Source organism: Pinus tabuliformis, chromosome 4_2 (genome assembly GCF_031772625.1).
Source record: "Pinus tabuliformis cultivar Carrire ecotype Pingquan chromosome 4_2, CPIR1, whole genome shotgun sequence".
NCBI lineage: Eukaryota > Viridiplantae > Streptophyta > Pinopsida > Pinales > Pinaceae > Pinus > Pinus tabuliformis.
Window position 1 is genome coordinate 761,209,622 of NC_142304.1, and position 19,579 is coordinate 761,229,200.

A 19,579-nucleotide genomic window follows, 5' to 3' on the forward strand; every position below is an offset into this window, starting at 1 on the left:
CTTAACCCCATGAGGGCTTTCACTATTTCATTCCAAGGCTTGTGTTCGACAATTGGAAAATACTATGCAAAAATTTATAAATCAAACTTTGATCGATTCCATGTTTACACTTATTTTGATATTTTCATCCCATCTTTATTCTAGTATGACCGCAATGCCTTGTCTCACATGTACTCTAAGTAAAGATTGTTACAAAGCTAGCATGATCTTTTAAGAAGCAACCAACCAACAATTTGCCTATCATCATCTACTTTAAGGTGATTAATACACCCCTAGTGATTGTGTTTTAATATGTCCAACATCACTTACGTTATTTCCCTAAGCCCCACGAGGGCTTTTACTATTTCATTCCAAGGTTGTATTATGCAATTGGCAAATACTCAACACAAGATTATAAATCAATTAAACTTCAATAAAATGTACACTGATTTTGATATTTCATCCCATTATTCTAGTATGACTATCTTGCCTTCTCTTACATGTGCTCTAGCTAAACATTATTACACAGCTAGCGTGATCTTCTAAGAAGCCACCAACCTATAATTTGCCTCTAAATGCATTCTATCATCATCTAGTTTTAGGTGATAAATCAATGTTACAAGATCTAAGTATAAGGTCGTGTTTTATACACCTACAAAGATCTTCCTAAATTGAACATACACTTCAAAAATAATTCACTTATTTCATCCTCATCCACATTATATTAAGCCTAGTAGACCTAACTTGTAATGAAAGGGGCCTTGAACATGAGGAATGATGCATGCCTCGACAATAATTATAAATTACAAATCATTGAAATGGAGTTGCTACAAACATAGATCCATATTAACTCAAATCTACCAAGCACAAAACGAATCTAAAAGAAATCGACGACCAAACTTTTAGGTGATCAAAAAATCCAAATTAGAATGGATCTAAATTTATTTTTATATTCTTTTTTACTATAACAATAGACTTGTTTTTATATATTCTTAATATTATAGATGGATTTTTTTCCATTTTACTTTTATGGTTGTTTTTTTTCACTTTTTTTTTAATTATTATGGCTAATTCCTGTCCGACTTTTATATTATAAACTTCAATTTTTCTTCCAATTTAGTTGAGTTTTAAGTTACACTACATCTTTCATCCATTTTGGATTTAAAAATGCATCTCATTTTTCTCTACAATAGCATTACTCTTTCCATAACTTCCCATTTGAACTATCTCTAATATGATGCAAATATGCATTGAAAATGTGGTCACTACAATACATATTTTCATATATCACTTCAAAATATTTCATAAAAAATAAAATATATATATATATATATATATATATCCAATATAAACACTTGATATAGTTGATCAGCTCTAAACATCTCCATTACATCATTAATTACCACAAAAATAAAAATAAAAAATAAAATATATATATATATATATATATACTTTTTAACTTTTACATACTATAAAGAATATGAAAGTGTGCCATAATCTTAAAGTAAGAATTATAATCAAATTGGATTAAAAAAAACCTCAATATATATTCTTAATATTTCTAGAAAACAAATACAAAATTTAGAGCATTCAAATATATCAAAACATGGACACTACTCCATACATAAGATCTATGAATTTAATATTAACATTATCAAATGACAAAATCCAAATCCAGTACCTCACGACAATAATTCCTTCAATAGTTGAAATTAATTCCTTCAAAAGTTGAAATAATCTCCCCAGAAAAAAGTGATTTCAAAATAGTGAAGATACTAAATGCCTCCACATTTGAAAAATAACCACACCGAATGCATCAAGACTCCAAAGTTGAAAAATATCCACATCCAATGCATCAAGACTCCAAAGTTGGAAAAATAACCACATCCAATGCATCAAGACTCCAGAGTTGGAAAATAACCAGAATAAAACATTAATATTTAATTTGGAAAATAACCAAAGTAAAACATTAATATTTAATTCAAAAGATTCAAAAATATCAAATATTAATATCATTAAAAGACCAAATATGAATGTCATCCCGTGACTAAATATTCATATCAATATATGAGATTAATGTCTTAAAATCCTCAAGCAATCAAGTGATATATATATATATAGATATATATATAATGACTTCAAAAAAAACAAACATTCAGATAAAAAACCAATATTAATATTAAGATGAGATTAATACCCTGGTAATATGCAATATCAATGTTGTCGATATATATACATATATAATTTTGGAGTCACTATAATATTAGGGTATTAATCTTGTCTAAATATCGATCAATATCGTCATCATCATGGAGTGACGAAATCCAATAGATAACATTAATGTCCTGATCCTCAAGTGCTCAAAAAGAATATTATAGTGAATCCAAAATTAACGATAGATTTAACCCGAAACGCTCCAAGGAAAAAAAGAAAAGAAATACAACTATATAAAACTTTTGTTCTCACAGACCAGCAACTTGCCATTCATCCATTATACTATCATTTTGAAGTATTAAACACGGGCGTGTAAAGGTTACTATAATAACCATACACGGCAAATACATTCACCAGCAATGGTGTCAACCATCAACCCATGATTCTCTTACTGCCACAGCCTATTAACGACCCGTTTGCATTGCTTCAGAGTTCAGTGCGCGACTTCCAAATATTAATATATGGGGACTTAGATTCTTACATAAGTATCATGGAAGCCAAACTAAGGGTGTGTGTTGATTACGATCACTGTACCAATGCTTTAAAGTCCAGTGCACGAATATTAATATATGGGACTTTAGATTCTTACATACATATCATGGAAGCCAAAGTAAGGGTGTGTGTTGATTACTATCACTGTACCAATGCTTTAAAGTCCAGTGCACGAATATTAATATATGGGACTTTAGATTCTTACATGCATATCATAGAAGCCAAACTAAGGATGTGTGTGTTAGTTGATTACTATCACTGTACCAATGCTTTAAAGTTCAGTGCACGACTTCCAAATACTAATATATGTGACTTCAGATTCTTACATCCATATCTTGGTCTCCAGACTAAGGGTGTGTGTTAGTTGATCACTATTACCGGCTCAACGATTTATTTATTATCATTTATTGACACCGAAAATACAAACTAAGGGTGTGTATTAGTTGATTAATATCACTAGCAAATGTTTCATTTATTAACACCCAAAATAAATTTCAATACTAGCTAATAATCCTAATATTATCGTAATGGAATCTTTCTTATATTTAGTTTCGTCTATATGGGTTTTTTTACTAGTATTGGTTGGTGGTAACTGTTGGGATTGCAAAAAGTCACTGCTCGGGTGCTGAAACGCGTCTAAATGTAATCGGACCTCTTTGTTCGCACACCATAAAATGAGTCAGCGAAATGTGTACAACATTTTGCTAATATTACTTGTAATATAAAAGCATCAAAAACAAAAGAATCTGTATCACCTGAAAACAACGGCAAAAGTAAACGCTCTCTGAATAGCAAATAAACTGATGGCTCTCTGAATAGCAAATAAACTGATGGCGTTTACGGGAACACGACTATAAGGAGAAGGGATTTAAAAACTGAAAAGCAAAAAAAAAAAAAAAACCAGTTACCATATCAGTAGCCATAATGACATATATCAATTAAAATTTCCTTTTGTAGCCTAGTTTTATTGTGTATGCCTCTTTAATTTGAGGAAACGAAGGCTTACTCTATGTAAAGTTAATAATTTTAGAAAATATTACTTGCGATATAACCGCACCATAAACAAAAGGATCTGTATCACTTGAAAACAATAGCAAAAGTAAAGGCTCTCTGAATAGCAGTGTTTACAGAGAATAAAAAAAGGTCCAGTTACTATATCACTAACCATAATGACATATATCAATTAAAATTTCCTTTTGTAGCCTAGTTTTAGCGTGTATGCTTCTTTAATTTGAGGAAACAAAAGCTTACACCATGTGAAGTCGTATGATTTTATAAAAAATTCTGTAGATTTGGCAATGATACATAGTAATGCAATACACCAATATGCATGCTGATGGTTATGTAATATAGGGAACGTTGGCAACCGGAAACCTGAACGGTCTCGGTTAAAACAAAGACGACTGCCAATAGGGTAGGTTCACTAGTGAGGTTGAGAGGTTTCAAGCCACCCAGTAGGGTGAAGTCCACCCGAATGACATGAACTCAAAAAGGAATGACAAGAGGTACAGTCCTCGGTGACTTTAGCAGAATAAATACCCTTCAGAGCTGGCTTCTCAGCTGAATGAAACCTGCCCTTCACGGTGCATTTCTTGAAACTTCCGTTACAGAAAGCTGGAAATGAAGAAAAGGATGAAGTAACTCCAAAACAGCAATATTTAATGCTTTAAATGTATTAAACAGCAATGTACTAAAAAAGACTAACACTCCCCATGAAACAACTTTTGGGGAACCTAATTCTCAGGTACAATACCAAAGGTTACCAACTAATTTTGGCAGTTCTTAGGATGACATCTGATAAAGTAATCATATGCCAAAACCTGCTTTAATCTTACATTTAAATAATTCTCTGATAATGGCAAAGTTTCTCAGCGATTAGAAACCTGTAGAGACATGGCAATAAGAAATACAAGAGTGAATTATCCTGCTAAATAAAAGCTTGTACACAAGGATGGCAAAAGCAGGCCAACGACCCCCTAGAGAATGGAACGCAGCTTAATGTTATAAACAGACTCTGGCCACCACGAAAATCAATGGCTTTCCAGGAAGCACTTTCTACCCCTTTTTGAATCCATCTATAGCAAGAGCATATTTGCTTGTGAACAGAGGATTGATAGAAGCTTCTGAATAAAAGCATGCAATATTTCATAAACATTTGCATGCTTCGGTATCAATGTACAATTCAACAGCTGCACTTGAAGTAGATTAATGTGCAATGGAGATGCCAGGCTTCAACATGTGATATCATCACCTGTAAAATTCATGATTGCACACAATGTTGTTGTTAAAGCTTGTGACAAATCAGACAGCTCACCGAGGGCCTTGCTCTGAACCTGGAGTTCCAGCTTTTGGCACAATAGTGACACTGCTGACTGCCCCATTTTCTACAGGTGGTCCAGTGCCCCACTTCCCTTCTGATTCTACAGGCTCGAAAACAACTACACCCCCGTCTGACAGCCCAAGAGAAAATTGATTTGGCTCGGATGGATGAGCTGCAACAACAAGTGGGTATACAGAAGAGCTGCAAAAATAGTTTACCCAAAAGTAGAAAAAGTTAGATGACAGGTATAGAGAAAGGCTCTTGCAACTGTCATTTTTTAGAAACCAAAAAGGACATGCCCGCATGCATATTTATGTGAATGCAATTCTCAGCTTGTATCTCTATTGATAAGTGGCATACACAAGATATATGGTACATTAACCAGCAGATAACTCCTACAACGCAGTGGCTGACTCAGCAGAATTTCAATGGGAGATAAGAACTTACACGACATTATGGGGAAGATAGGCTGATGCAGCAATTCTGCACCGTAGCTTAAGTGTTTCAGCATGGAAAACTCCAACAGCACCATCAATAAAGCTTGCATATATTAGCTGACTATCACACGAGTATGTAGCATTTGATATTGGAGCAGGAAGAGATTCATGAGGAACCCACTGCCAGCATTCAGCAAAACAGCTAGTTAGCCAATTGAAAAACTGCAACCACGAAATTCAAACAGACAAAGCCATTGACATAAATGTAAAACTATTGAGATTTTTACCTGTTTGAGGCGTTCCAGTTTAGCTGTTTCATAGATAGCAAGCTGAGTTTCATGCACAGCCAAAAAGTGTATCTGGTCCTGGTGAAATTGAACTCGAGTAATTGATTGAGGTGAAACTACTTTACCAGGTGGAATCTGCAAAGGTTTACTTCTGAGCTTTTCCCAACTGTCTATTCCCCATATGAAAAGCTGCAGAACAATACAGCCCAACAGTTAATGTGTATGCCATCTTCTAGCTTTCTAGTCAACCACATCAAGATATATGACATGAACCTTGACCTCAATCTTTGTGCTTGTAACTGTAACTCCACACCAAAAGACCAAACCAGGGTCCTTGATGAGGCAGTTACCTTCTATTGAATAAGCGTGTATCATGACCAAAGAAAATTGGACCTAAATCTTTGTACTAGTACATAATATTATAAAAACTAACAGTACAAATCACGCTATGGCAATTACCTGCGCATCTGCCCCTGATGATACAAGAACATTTAATACATGAGAGAAAGCAAGTCCCGTTATTCTCTTTTGGTGTCCCTTGAGTTTGCTCTTTACCTGAATTCCAACAGGCATTCAGTTACAAACTATCTTCAAATTAAAATAATAATAGGAAGGTGGATCAAATACATAGTTGACCACAGAATTTTTCAACGATTGCTGGGGAAGAACCTCATCAACTCGAACGTTATAGATCTGGATTGTTGAATCTTCCATGCCAATTGCTATTATATTGTTGTCCTGGGGATGGAAAGCAAGAAAAGTTGCTGCTGGTGGTGGTGCCATGAAGGTCGTCATTGTCTGCAGATGATAATGAAATTGGAACAAGCAAGTCAACAAACAAATACACTTCGTGAAGCTAGTAACTGGAACAATGTAAACATATTTTGAAACAAGAACAATCAAGTCACCAATGAAATACATTTCAATAGTAATACTAACTGGAGATCATAACTTTTTTGACATATATAGAATATCACCTTGAATGTCATCATATTGAATAAAGACACTTTCCCGCCTGAGGCTGACATAACATAAGAGTCATTCTTTGATAATGCAAAGCATGGGGCAGCATCTTCCGGGTTAGTGTCACTTATGTCATTGGTCATGAGTATACCACTAGCAGGTTGCCATAACTGAGGATGAACACTAGTAGTTGCCTGTTAAAGTAACCAACAGATAAGCAGACATAAAAAAACACAATTGAATGGTTTCCTTGCACCAGAATAGGCCTACAGAATTCACAACATATTGAAAAGACAAATAAGACTGGACACTGTAACAAAGGATCACCTTGCCAGTGGTGTTGCGCTCATTACGCTGCCATTTCCAAAGCTTGTGAACAGCATTGGAAGCCAAAGCAAGAATTGCAACTCCTGAATTAGTATATATCAATCTTGAAATCTGCATAGTACAACCAGAAAATATGGATATCATGGATAACACACCCTCCAAGAAAGGTCCTAAATGTAATTTCTGCAGATATTACATAGTGTTTAACAAAGCAAAATCCAAAAAGAATGTATGTAGAGTCTGCATTTCCTACCTCTACTGACAACACAAGTTTCACAATAGCATGATACTGCAACGTCTCTACAAGTAAAGCATACCTTCAAATCACGATTTTCAAACCTGAAAGAAGCATACCTTGCTCGCTGGTAAGTTATCAGGAAGTTTTAGTGACCGGCACTGAGAAGGTTCAGCTATTTCAGTCAACTTCCAGCCCTTGTTCTTCTCTATTGATTCTTCTGTCACCCTGACTTTAACATCCCCAATACTCCTAGTGTCTCCATTCTAAAAGATCATATATAACCAATGTATAGATGTCATTTTCATACCTTAACGCAAATTTAAAGATGCAAACCAACCTATTTGTTCTATGTCGTACACTACATTTTTTACATTAAGTTTATAGCATACAAACATATATATATGCTTTCTAGGTTTAATTCACTACTTCCTAACAAAGTAAATATTCTGGCAAAGCAAATGACAGGATTAGCAATGTTGAACATCAAGACTTACAAGTCCAGAGATGGAAACTGAAGCACTACCCCTTTCTGCTCCCACAGTTGTCGACCCTGCAGTTGCATTAACGATTGCAAGTGCATTCCCTGGAGCCACCTGTAGGATTAACTCCAAGTTAGTGATGTTTTTACCGGAGAGAGGAGAAAATCTAGAGAAAGGATAACAAATTCAAAATCATTACCTTCGATGCAGTGTCAGGAGGAACCCTTGATGAATCAAGCGAGCGATTCTCATATCTTTGTAGCAATCGCAGCCCATCAGCATTGGCTAGGATCTTGATACCATTGTCACTAGTTGAAACAGCTAGCAAGGATCCATCCTTATTGAACCGGAGGCGGGGACTAGCCTATATAAAGGGGCACAAACAAAATATTTAGCTTAAAGGACCTAATTAGCGTACACATGCAAATGACAGCTCTACTGCAAAATGGAAACAATCAGGACTGAACTAGCAAGTACATCACAGAAATAGCAAATGCATCTGCAATCACAGAAATAGCAAGTGCTTCTATAACTGTACCGGTAATCCCCCATCACCCTCAACTGTAGTCAACAGGTTAGTGTTGTCCATGTCCCAAAACTTGATCACAAATTCATCTCCAGCAGCCAAAAAGCGGTTTCGTGTGGTGTCAAATTGTACAACACCCATAGAGCGTTTACGGAATCCTTGATATGTCCGTTTAATTGCTCCCTCACTTTCATTCCATTCAACAAGAAATGATTCTCCCTCCTTGCTAGTTCCACAGGAGAACAGTCTATAGAAAGCAATAGTAGTTGTGAGCACATTGACTAAACCAATGAACTAGTAACTAGTAAACTCAAGGTTGTAATTGCTTTCATTAATTATCAAACCTTGTTCCGTCGGCACTGTAGGCCATAGTGGTGCACCAATGTCCAGGTGCATCATAATCAACCCTTGAGCCCATATGATCATATAACCAAGCCTTTATTTTTCCATCAATGGCTGTTGAAAAGATAAACTGAAAAGCAAGAAACAAAGCAAACCCTCAATTCAGAGAATGTTGGATCAACAGCAGCAGTATAGAATGATGCAAGCATTGAACCCATTTATGTGCCAATTCCTAGATATCAAAATGTAGAACTTCTAACCTGAATGTTTTCTTTATGATGAGGGCATATTGAATACACAGGTGCTTCATGACCTTCGAAAATATACAACCTGCGGCCAGTGATTGCATCCCATACCTGCATGTAGCATTAAATCCTTAGGAAGCATGGAATTAAATTCGCAGATCGCATTACATATTAAAAGGCGCTGTCGTCAAACCTTGATTATCTTGTCATCCCCACACGTAATGATGCACAGCTGTTTGCTAGGATTTGAGAAAGAAAGGTCATTGACACCTCCAATATGCGCATCAATCTGCCCATAGAAAAAGTTATTGTGATAGACGTGAAGAAATAGAAAAGTTTCATGTACAGATCCCACAGATATCAACAAAGATAAGTGTTACAACTTCTACAAAGTTAAAGCATTGCAACAAGAAAATTTTAAGGTAACATCCTTTAAGTCACATGACAAGTATGAACATATATGTGTCACATGGTTAGTTGTTACTGCAGAGGTAGCTGCTGCAGCTCCATTGCAGAGAATGAGAGAATATAGATAAGCATGCAGACATGAAAGCGGGATTTGATGTAAAACATCCAAAGGGTGCAGAAAAATATAGTCAAACAAAGAAATGGCAAAGCAGTGGAAATTATTTTAGAAATGTATGAATATTTAGGGTCACCCTTGCTGAACCCATTAATGACAAGGATTCATGGCAAGGCATAACAACCCTTTCTAAAACCCAAGTCTGCAATTTTCTCTACACTCCCCCTGGATGCTACCATGGGTGGGAACTCCAGCTTCCTCTGTTACCCCTTTGCCTAAGGCGCAACAGCTTTCTAGGCTCTTGCGGAAGCAGCTGCAAAAAAAAAAAAAAAAAAAAAAAACCTCCAGGAATGGCATAAAATGCATTTAGTTAAAGACACATACCAGGTGGCCCTAAAGTTAGAAGATAAGCTAGTGCACATGGACAACAGAGAGATTTTTCTCAGAGTAAGCAGTGCTGGCGGCAGAGAACACATCTGCACATGGAAGGTGGAATATGCATGACAAAAAGTTAAAGAATAATGATAATAGTGCACACAACAAAAGTTATGGAGCTTTCAAAGGATGAGGAGTAACTTTGGTAGTTATAGGGAAAGAATACACTGCTATACATGCAGAGATGGAGGACACAAGTCATTTGAGTGTACAGAAAGAGAAGCTGCACAGAAAGGGAAATAAAAACCCAGTGCGCACAGGGAGAGGTGTCTGAGGGCAGACAATCAATCAATAGAAATAGCAGCACAATATGGAGAAAATCTGATGATGCACAAGAGACTGACCGTATTAAAAAAATTAGCAATAGATGCCAAAACAAAATATGTGGCTAAGGAAGAATGTTTTCAAAACAAAATGCAAAGCATGAGGCAAGTGTTATAAAGTGATTATTAAATCTGGTAGCACAGAAAATTATGTTTGCAGTAGAGATGGTAGAAAAGTTGAAGTTAACAAGAAATAAGCCCCTGCATCCATATATACTGTTCTAGTTTCAATGTGTGTATGAAGTGCTGATGACTGACGAGTGTAAGGTGTAGTTTAACATGGGTGAGGTAATGTTATTGCAAGGTGTTCGAGGTGGAGCTACAAGATAGCCTTACACAACATCACAAAGTACTTAATGAAGCAAAAAGATTTCCATTAAGAGACAAGTGGATCTCAAGTACAACACAATTTGCCAAATATTAGACTGTCTAGGTACACTTCCCAACAGGAAAAAGGAATTGAGAGGTTGATTCAAGATGCAAATATTTGGCATCAAAGATATTGGTCTAGAAAGAAGACTATTTTCCATGTAACTTTAGAGTAAGTTACAACTCAATTTCAATTAACGCTAGAGGTCTTGCAAATTCTCAAGGGTAAGTTATAACTTGCACAAAATGAAACAATGAGAAGAGGGTCAACTATAGTAGAACGAGATGGCAACTTTCAACCCTTGAGCAAAGAACCAGCTGACACTGATTTCTCTCAACCAACAAGAAAAACACCCGACAAGAACTGAGTATTCGCATGCCTAAGGGAGGCCCAAGAAGCATTATTTTTAAGTTTTGAGGTTCACTTTTAGAGTTATAGGGTTAGTGTAAGATGTTTTCAGGATATTTTTTTCCTTTTTTAGTGTTATTTAATGTTTTTGGACACAAATTTTGATGCCTCTGTCTGAAACGTTCCCCGAAATGGTAAAAGTTTAAATGTGAGTGTAGAAAACTTTTGGTTATGTTTTTCCTCCTTAATTCCAAAATAGGGAATAACATTTCACTTTTCAGGAAACCTCAGCAACAGTTCTGGTAAATTAGGTACAAACTTCAAGATGTCGAGCAAAATCAAAAATAGATATGTATGGGTTCCATTGCTGAGAATGCATGATCTAGTTGATAATCTAAGTGATGCAAGATACTTCACAAAAAGACTTGAAAGAATATTACCAACATAGATCCACTTAAACCTCACAGATCTATCAAGTGCCAAGAGGGATCAAATCCCTTGACGTGCAAAGTTCTTTTAAATGGCAAAACTTGAGAAAAGATTTACACCTCAAGGGATTGAATCCCCCTTGGTGTTTAACAGTTCTGGAGTCTAGAGGGATATATATGCTGTTATAATCTCAACTATTGTATTCATATTATTCATATAAATCTACACATAAATTAAACACACACACATTAACACAGGTGCACTATGTTAAAATTCCATATTCTCAACGATATTAATCATATTATCACAGGAAAAAAATTCCAGTGTCAACTACACTACTAAAAAGAAGGTACTACTATTCGTTGCAAGAAATTCCATACTCCCAATTATAGTATTCACACTTGCATTCTATTAACGTTTTCATGTAAATACATGCCTTATAACATGAAGGTATTATTATTCAATGGAACAAATTCTCATTGTGGTATCTAGAAATCTATTTCCTTGTCCAGAATCTCCCGATATGCTAATTTTAGTTGATATGATTTGCTTTAATATAGATAATTTTATGAAGTACTATTCTTTTCTATTATTTCATTATTTTTTCCAACATGGTCAACATTACAAACATGACATCTATCCCATCCAAGTTGTACAAAGAACATTTCAGTGAAACCAAATCCAGATCAAAGACTGCGACGAGTAGAATTGCATTCAAGACTAAAGATGTTTGTATGAGTGGTAGGATATAACGTTTGATTTGAGCAACACACCAAGCACATCCATATGATTAATCAGAGACATGTTGTGATTGTACATTGGTAAGTTTGTATCTCTATATTTAGATGAAATTTTGAATTTTAGCAAAAGCACATGTTAAGTTTCCATGAAACTCTGCAACTACTTAGATGAATAACTGAAAACTGAAACCAAGTTTAACTTTCACCAAGATACAGAGTTTCTTAACAATTTATAAGCAGCAGAATAAAACACCAGAGACAAAAACACATCCCACAAATTGACGCGCTTGTTTACCCGGGAAACCCAAATGGAAAAACCTGCTTTCTTTGTTGTGATATTTTATTGATAGTTCTTGAGCATTTGGATTTATTACAAAGCAATCTGTCTCTCTGAGAACACTCACGTTCTCGTGCTGAACTAGCCTCAACTTGCCTTGCAAACCCTGATCCCTGCTCCTTGATCTTTGCGCACAAACAGCCCGTATTTCCTTGCACACTAGGTCCCTATTTCCTAGCACACAAGCAATCCTATTCTCTTGAGCAAATCTCCTATTTTGTAGTGCACAAGTCTCCTATTCTCTTGCGCACAATTGCTCCTATTCTCTAGCTCACAATTGCTGCTCAATTCTGTGCACACACACAACAAAGATGCTCTCACACAACTTGTGAAGAATATTGCCTTCGTCCTTCTCTTTATAGGTAACCATGCAAGGAGCCCCAGCTTAATTTAGAGCTCAAGTTCTGATTGCGAGTTAACTGAGAGTGTTGCTCTCTCTCCAATCAAAACTTGGAGTCTTAACTCGTTCTTCCTTCAATCAAGACTAAAGACTAACTCGCTCTAAATAAACTTGTAACTGCCACCTCGTTCTGTACTCAAATTGATGAAGACTCCACTTAACTGAAGCTACAACTCTATGCATGCAATCTTGATGATTATTTCAGTAAACTGGAAATAAACTCATCATAACTGGAGTCTAACTCATGAGCTCGCATATGCTAAGAAAAAGACAATCTCGTGGTCTTTCTGACTAAGGCACAAGCTAGAAGACCTTCCATGCCACATTTTCAACAGCCCAAAAGAACACTTGGAGCATTTGAGACTAGCATTTGAAGTGCTAAGGGAAGGTTAATTATGCCTAAACTAGCAATGTAAATTCTTCAAGGAAAAGTTAGTGTACTCTAGCTTCATAGTGTTCAAGGATGGATTGCAAAAGGATTCAAAGAAACTGAAGGCAAATTGGAATGCTGTACACCTTGCAATGTCACAAAGGGCAGGGGTTTACATGGGGTTGCAAATTTCTATAGGAAGTTTATCGAAAGTTTCAACAAAATACGTTAATAAATGATAGAATGCATATAGGCACAAGGATTGCAATGGAGTACACAGGCACACAGGAGTTTTCAGTTACCAAATTAGAAAATTATAGAGGTACATGTGTTGGCATTATCCAATGTCAACAAGAAGGCATTTTAGGTGGATTGTGAAGCAAGTGCAGTCGCTATTGGCATAGTGTTGACTTAGGAACAACTAATAGCATTATGCAACAAGAAGCTAAAAGAAACGCAACATAGGTATTCTAGTTACGGTCTTGACTTTTACGCTATTGTGCAAGCATTGAAGCATTAAAGGCACTATTTGTTGCCACAATAGTTTATTTTGCACATAGTTCATCAAGTGCCAAGGTTTATCAACAACCAAGGGAGTTTGAACATAGAGGTATGTGTGTTAGCATTACCCAATGTTAACAAGGTTGTTTTGGTGGATTGTTAAACAAGTGGAGTAGCTACTGGTATAATGTTGAGTTAGGAACAACTTATAACATTATGCAACAAGAAGCTAAAAGAAATGCAGCATAGGTATTCTATTTATCATCTTGATTTTATGTTATTGTGCAAGCATTGAAGCATTAAAGTTGTTAGATTTTCGGGGTAGCTCGGAGAGGTATTTCCACATTGGCAGTGCCTAGCATGTGGAAGTGTCTGAGCGACACTCTCTAGATGGTGACTTTATAAAATGATTTTATAAAGTGCTTTTTATATTAATGACTTTATAAAGTGATTTTATAAAGTGCTTTTTATAATTAATGATTATAAAGTGAAAGTGACCTTGTAATATAAAGTTGGGTCACTTAAGTGATCTCAACGAGAGATTAACTCACATCCATCAATCTCGTCAACCAAGATCTAATCTTGACCATTGAAGATCAGAGAGTTAAGTTACAACCATTTTAATGAGACATAAAAAGAGATTTTGGAGAGTGAATAGGCACACCTTTTGAGAAAGAGATTTTGGAGAGCTTAAGGAGGAGGGGCAGCAAGAGGGAGGGTGCATTTCCCAAAACAAGAGAGGGGCACACATTCCAAGGAGAGGGAAGCATTAATGGCAGACCATACAACGATTTTTCCACAGGCTGTGCAGCAGTTTTGAAGGATGTATAGTACTGTACAGTACCATAAAGCAATTCTAGGCACGTTTTTCGTGGTGATGTAACAAGGTACAGGGCCATACACAGTGCTGTGCATAAAAACCAATGCTGAGCATAAAAAAGGAAAGTACAGTGCATTTATTGTTTGTTTTCATTGCTGTTGTAAACTCAGAACTTTTCCTGTGAGGTCATTAATAAAATTTCTCTTTTGACTGGTTTTCCCTTCATGGATTTTCCAGGGGCTTTTAAAAGAAATCCCGTGTGTCTATGTATGATAAAAGTGTCTACTGTTCATTTCCACTATGCATTTTCAGATTTGTTAGCTCAATGTATTTCTGCTCATAAATCTCATATTAGGATGCGGGATAGTTTACTCGCATTAATTTGTGTTAAGTAATTTATTGAGGGTTGAAATCAAGATTTGTGTTAAATAGAAATTCCAACATGGTATCAAAGCTAGGGCTCTGAGATTCAGTCGACAGATTTTGACACGGATATTACAGGGGTTTTGTTTGGAAAGTGAAGGGAAGAGTACTATTTGTCAGTTGGGTAGGTCATGGCTACTGGGCTGAGATCTGAGGATAGGTTGATTTGGATAGTTAATTTTAGTTTTTGGATAGAAAGGATAGTTTTCTTACTGGAGGAACGAGTTGTGAGACATTGTTGAGAAGTTTATAATTGTTCCTGCGGGCATAGTAGTTTTAGCAGAATACAAGAAGAGGAATGTTAAAGCTAAGAGAATTCTTCTGGATTCCATTAGAGACCATGCCATTCCTAATGTTTTCGATATGTGGGGAGCCTTAACTAAGTTATACTAAAGTTCCAATGAAAATAGGAAGATGGTATTACGGGGAAAATACAGAAGTACCAAGATGTCTGAAACTAACCCAGTTGCATCATAACTCACTATGATCACACAAATTAGAGATGAGTTGGCACCAGTGGGAGAATTTATTCAGAGTTGGTGAGATCAGTCTTGAGTGGTTTTCCTAAGAAATGGGATGTCTTTCTTGATGGGATTGTTGCACGGGAGAATCTTCCCATTTGCGAAAGATAGTGGGATGATTTCATACAAGAAGAGAGAAGGAAAGGTTCCAAAATGTAGGCCAACATGATGGAGATGATGAGGAGAATGTTGCTCTTACTGTAAAGGGCAATGGTAAGGTTAAGGGGATCTGTTGAGAAATCTAGGGCATTCAATAAATAACAATTTCTCTTCTTGATAATTGCTTGTGATGCTCTTTTTCCTCTTCATCTTACAATCAATTCTTCGTTAGCTTATTAATGTGTTCTTTCATCAAGAAAATTACGAATATGCAATAACAAAAAAGACAAGTGACATAGTATATAGGCTTCTCCAGCCAGGGCCAAAACCTCTCACCTCTTGAGAGGAAAACCCGATCAAAATTCTTCTTCTAGATCTTCAATTGAGAAGTACCAAGACCATTACACAGACCCTTGACTCTAGTATCCTTCCAAGAACCTTGTCACCAACCTTCATACTTTGCCTCTTCCTCCATTCTGCCTTTCTCACACTGCTTTCCTCAACTTCTTCAAGAGAAACTCAGTCTCTATCCTTCTTACTACTTCTCCTCGGCTTCCCTAGAGAATCTCAATTTCTAGGTCTTTACTTCGACCTCCCAAAACGGTCTTTCTCTAGTTGCCCTAACTTCGCACTTCCCAGAAGATTCTGCTACCCAGACTTCGCACTGCCCCAGAAGATTCTGCTGTCCAGAAGAAATTTCGTTGTCCCAGAAGAAACTTCGTTGTCCTACAAGAAACCCTAAACTTCGCTTTCTTTCTTTCGTACTCCTCTTTCAGCTCCTTCTTCACTCTTCTTTTTTACCCTATCTTCGCACTTCTTATTATCTCAAGTAAGTCGAATTTCTTGTGTTCAAATGGAGGACGAGTTAGGCTATATATACACCTCCTTCGCTGCCCTTTAGGCCAACTTGACAACTAGAGTTAGGCCGACTTGATCTAGCAGCTTCCTCATTGTTTGTAGGCCGACTTGAAGAGGTTTGGTGACAAGTTCTTGGAGGATACTTTACATAGATAATATTGACCTTTTACAAAGTGTAACATGACTTCATTTACATGACAATGACTCTTACATTTTATGACTAGATGACAAATAAATCCTAAAGACTCTTAATTGGAGTCTTGACTCAAAAACAAAATCCCTTGCTCATGAAACCCATGAAGCAAGTTAATATAATAAATTTATTTTTCGTATTTACATCTCATTACATAAAATCATATTTACATGTCATTATGAAGACCGAACCTAGTTACACTTTTCAACGCTTCCTCTTAACCAAGGAGGTATTCATAATGGTACCTTGAACTTTCTCAATTTGAAGAATCTCTTAAGAAGAATTCGGATTTGTAACTCATTTGTTATAACATCATATTGACTAACATTGTTACATAACAAGGACTTCACTAACAGCGCCATCTCTCCACAAGATCTGAGCTCAATGCTGGCGAGACCAATGATTTATAAACACACTCATCATTGTCTCTCTCGGAACATACCCCACCCGGGTTCTCTCAGGGTATGCTCCATGAGGACTATTCTTATCTTGGACTCCCCAGTCCTTAGAATATCGGTCCTCCACGACTACTCTTTCATGGGATGCCCTATCTCATCCCCAAAGAGTATCGGATGCCAAATGATTACAAAATCCTCCATTGTGTCTTCCCAGGTGAAGACCAGAACGACACGTCTATCTCTCCTTTTCAAACCAGGAGGACATATTCCATTAAAGGAATGTACTCATTCCTATCACAAAGGAATGTACCTAAGCTTCCTACTTAGGAATTTTCAAGTTTCTTCCAAGCAAGAAACTTTTTCTCAGGCTCCCTCTTAACCAGGGACCTATCGCAGCTCCTTCAGGTGGAGGTCCTGTAACTACCAACTGCTTGAAGAGCTCCTTCCTTTGATGTCATGAATTTCTTCTTTGTCAAGGAGTGTTCATTTTTGGGGAACTTCTACATAGAGCACATATCATCCATCACTTTTTATCCACGAGTCAATCATGTCCTCAACTTATAAGCAAGTGATCCATCAGATTTTTCATCTGGCTTTGCTTCATGTTAGTAAGCTTTCATGCCATATTTAGTGATCCATCATATTTTTCATCTGACTTTGCTTCATGTCATTAAGCTTTCATGCCATATTTCTTGGAAGGACATTACATCCTTCTATATGGTCTGCTTGGAAGTCATCCACAGATTTCCCTTTGGAAATCCTACATAAGCTCATCCAGATATTAGTTCAAAAATTAATGAACACTTTTAAATCAAAATTACCTTTGTGATGATCTTTCCCCATGACATCTTCCTGTGAGTATCAGCATCCTGCATGCAAATTGACACATCTCCCACTGATGTCCATTGTCAAGGCTCTCTATCCTTTTTCGTCTTCCATCAGAGTCTTCACATCCTTCTGGGAGATCTTCTAGTCAAATTTTCTTGGACTTCGAATGTTGAGTGCCTTCTTCGTTGTATATTATCACGATCTCTTCCTATCTTTTCTCACACACTTCATTCCCAAGAGCTTCCAATTAGAGTTCCTTAATTGTAGTCAGCTTCCTTATGATTCATATGAGAACATATTATGTTGATTTCATCTAGTGTGACTTATCCTTCACTGCAATCCTTCGGAGGAGGAGATTCTTTCTTCTTTTGATCATATTTCCCAAGATGGAAATAGTGATCCATATTATCTGCAACCATATGACATGACTTTCATAATAATCTATGTAAGCATACATACCTCATCTTCCTTTCGGTCATCCAAACTTCCTGTAGTAGCTTCATTCGAAAGGACTTTATCCTTCAGACCTACTTTCCTGTTCTGTCATCATACCATCATTCCTTGAATCCCACGAGTTGGAATTCCTAATGAAAACCTTTGCTTCCTTTCTTGATCGGTGAATCCTTTGATGAGGATTCCATCAGATAGACTTGAGGATCTTTCATATCCTCACCCGACAGATGTTTCCTTAGATGATCCTAGTCAATGATGACCTCTGCTTCCTTAAAGAGGTTTCCTAAGAGCTTCCTATTCTTTGTAATCAGTAGAATTTGTACCAGACATACTTTCTACTTCCCATGTCGTGAGCTCTTACTTCTAATGCTTCTATTATGATGCTACCTTCTAATCAGATGCATCTTATCTTATATACATTGTTTTCTATCTATAAATTTACAAGTGAAAAGTACCTTTCAATGAAGAAGATCATCTCAGTCATAGTAGAGATCTTTTACTTCTTCATTCTTACATTTCTTTGACTCGGGCTCTTTCACTTCTTCAGTAATGTGGGTTTCTTCCCTATTTCTCTTCTCCTTACTTCGTTTAAGACAATCTCTTCTATAGTGCCCAAGTTCTTGACATCCATAGCATCTTATTTTATCCATGTTCCTCTTTTTCTTTTGAGGACCAAACTTTCCAAATTTTCCTTTTCTTCTTGTCATAGTAGCATACGCTTGATTTTACTCATTTGGTCCAACATCAACCTTTGCCTTCAGTGTGGTTTCTTTGATTTTACAAAGTGACCATAAATCTTGAAAAGGAGTAGTCTCTTTCTTCCCATATAAGCTTGAAGTGAAGTTACCCCATTCTTCTAGTAGTGCATTTAGTACCACTGTGGTCATCTCTCTATCAGACATGGCTTCTCCTAGTTCTTGTAGTTGATCTCGAATTTTTTATATCCTCATGAAGTATGAGGCTATTCCATCTTCCTTGGATATCTTTAGTTTGTAGAGTTCTTGCCTTAATGAGATTATTTCTCCTGCAATACTCGCGGAAAATAACTCTACCAATTTGTCATATACAATTTTTGCAGTTTCCAACTTTGAGACATATGGGATTAGAGAGTCTTTAATAGATTCTATAAGAATCCTTTGGGCACTCACTTCTCCCTTCATGTATCTAGCATGTGCTTGAGTATCTTCCTTCAAAATTTGGGTTATCGATCCCTTGATGTGATCCATGACCTCGTTTTTAATAGGATTTAGATTTGTTATTTTCTTCCATGCAAAGTAATTTACAGACCCAACCAATTTATTGCTTTCCTTGCAAAAAGACATTTTGATATTATCAGATATAGTCATAGACTTACTTGAGTG

At 36.5% G+C, this 19,579-nt stretch overlaps 1 protein-coding gene across 1 annotated transcript in view; it reads right to left on the reverse strand.

The window, feature by feature from the left end:
• Positions 1 to 4,323: 4,323 nt before the first annotated feature.
• LOC149171826 (protein TPR3-like) overlaps positions 4,324 to 19,579 on the reverse strand; it is a 64,358-nt gene continuing 49,102 nt past the window's right edge. Inside the window, exons 13-26 of the mRNA XM_089424132.1 lie at positions 9,043 to 9,138; positions 8,865 to 8,960; positions 8,607 to 8,734; positions 8,275 to 8,509; positions 7,936 to 8,100; positions 7,752 to 7,850; positions 7,374 to 7,520; positions 7,020 to 7,130; positions 6,707 to 6,886; positions 6,399 to 6,527; positions 6,189 to 6,284; positions 5,730 to 5,918; positions 5,453 to 5,622; positions 4,324 to 5,206 (exon numbers count right to left, since the gene is read on the reverse strand). Coding sequence (XP_089280258.1) covers positions 4,996 to 5,206; positions 5,453 to 5,622; positions 5,730 to 5,918; positions 6,189 to 6,284; positions 6,399 to 6,527; positions 6,707 to 6,886; positions 7,020 to 7,130; positions 7,374 to 7,520; positions 7,752 to 7,850; positions 7,936 to 8,100; positions 8,275 to 8,509; positions 8,607 to 8,734; positions 8,865 to 8,960; positions 9,043 to 9,138 — 2,052 coding nt within the window. The 3' untranslated portion in view covers positions 4,324 to 4,995. The remainder of the gene's footprint in view (positions 5,207 to 5,452; positions 5,623 to 5,729; positions 5,919 to 6,188; positions 6,285 to 6,398; positions 6,528 to 6,706; positions 6,887 to 7,019; positions 7,131 to 7,373; positions 7,521 to 7,751; positions 7,851 to 7,935; positions 8,101 to 8,274; positions 8,510 to 8,606; positions 8,735 to 8,864; positions 8,961 to 9,042; positions 9,139 to 19,579) is intronic.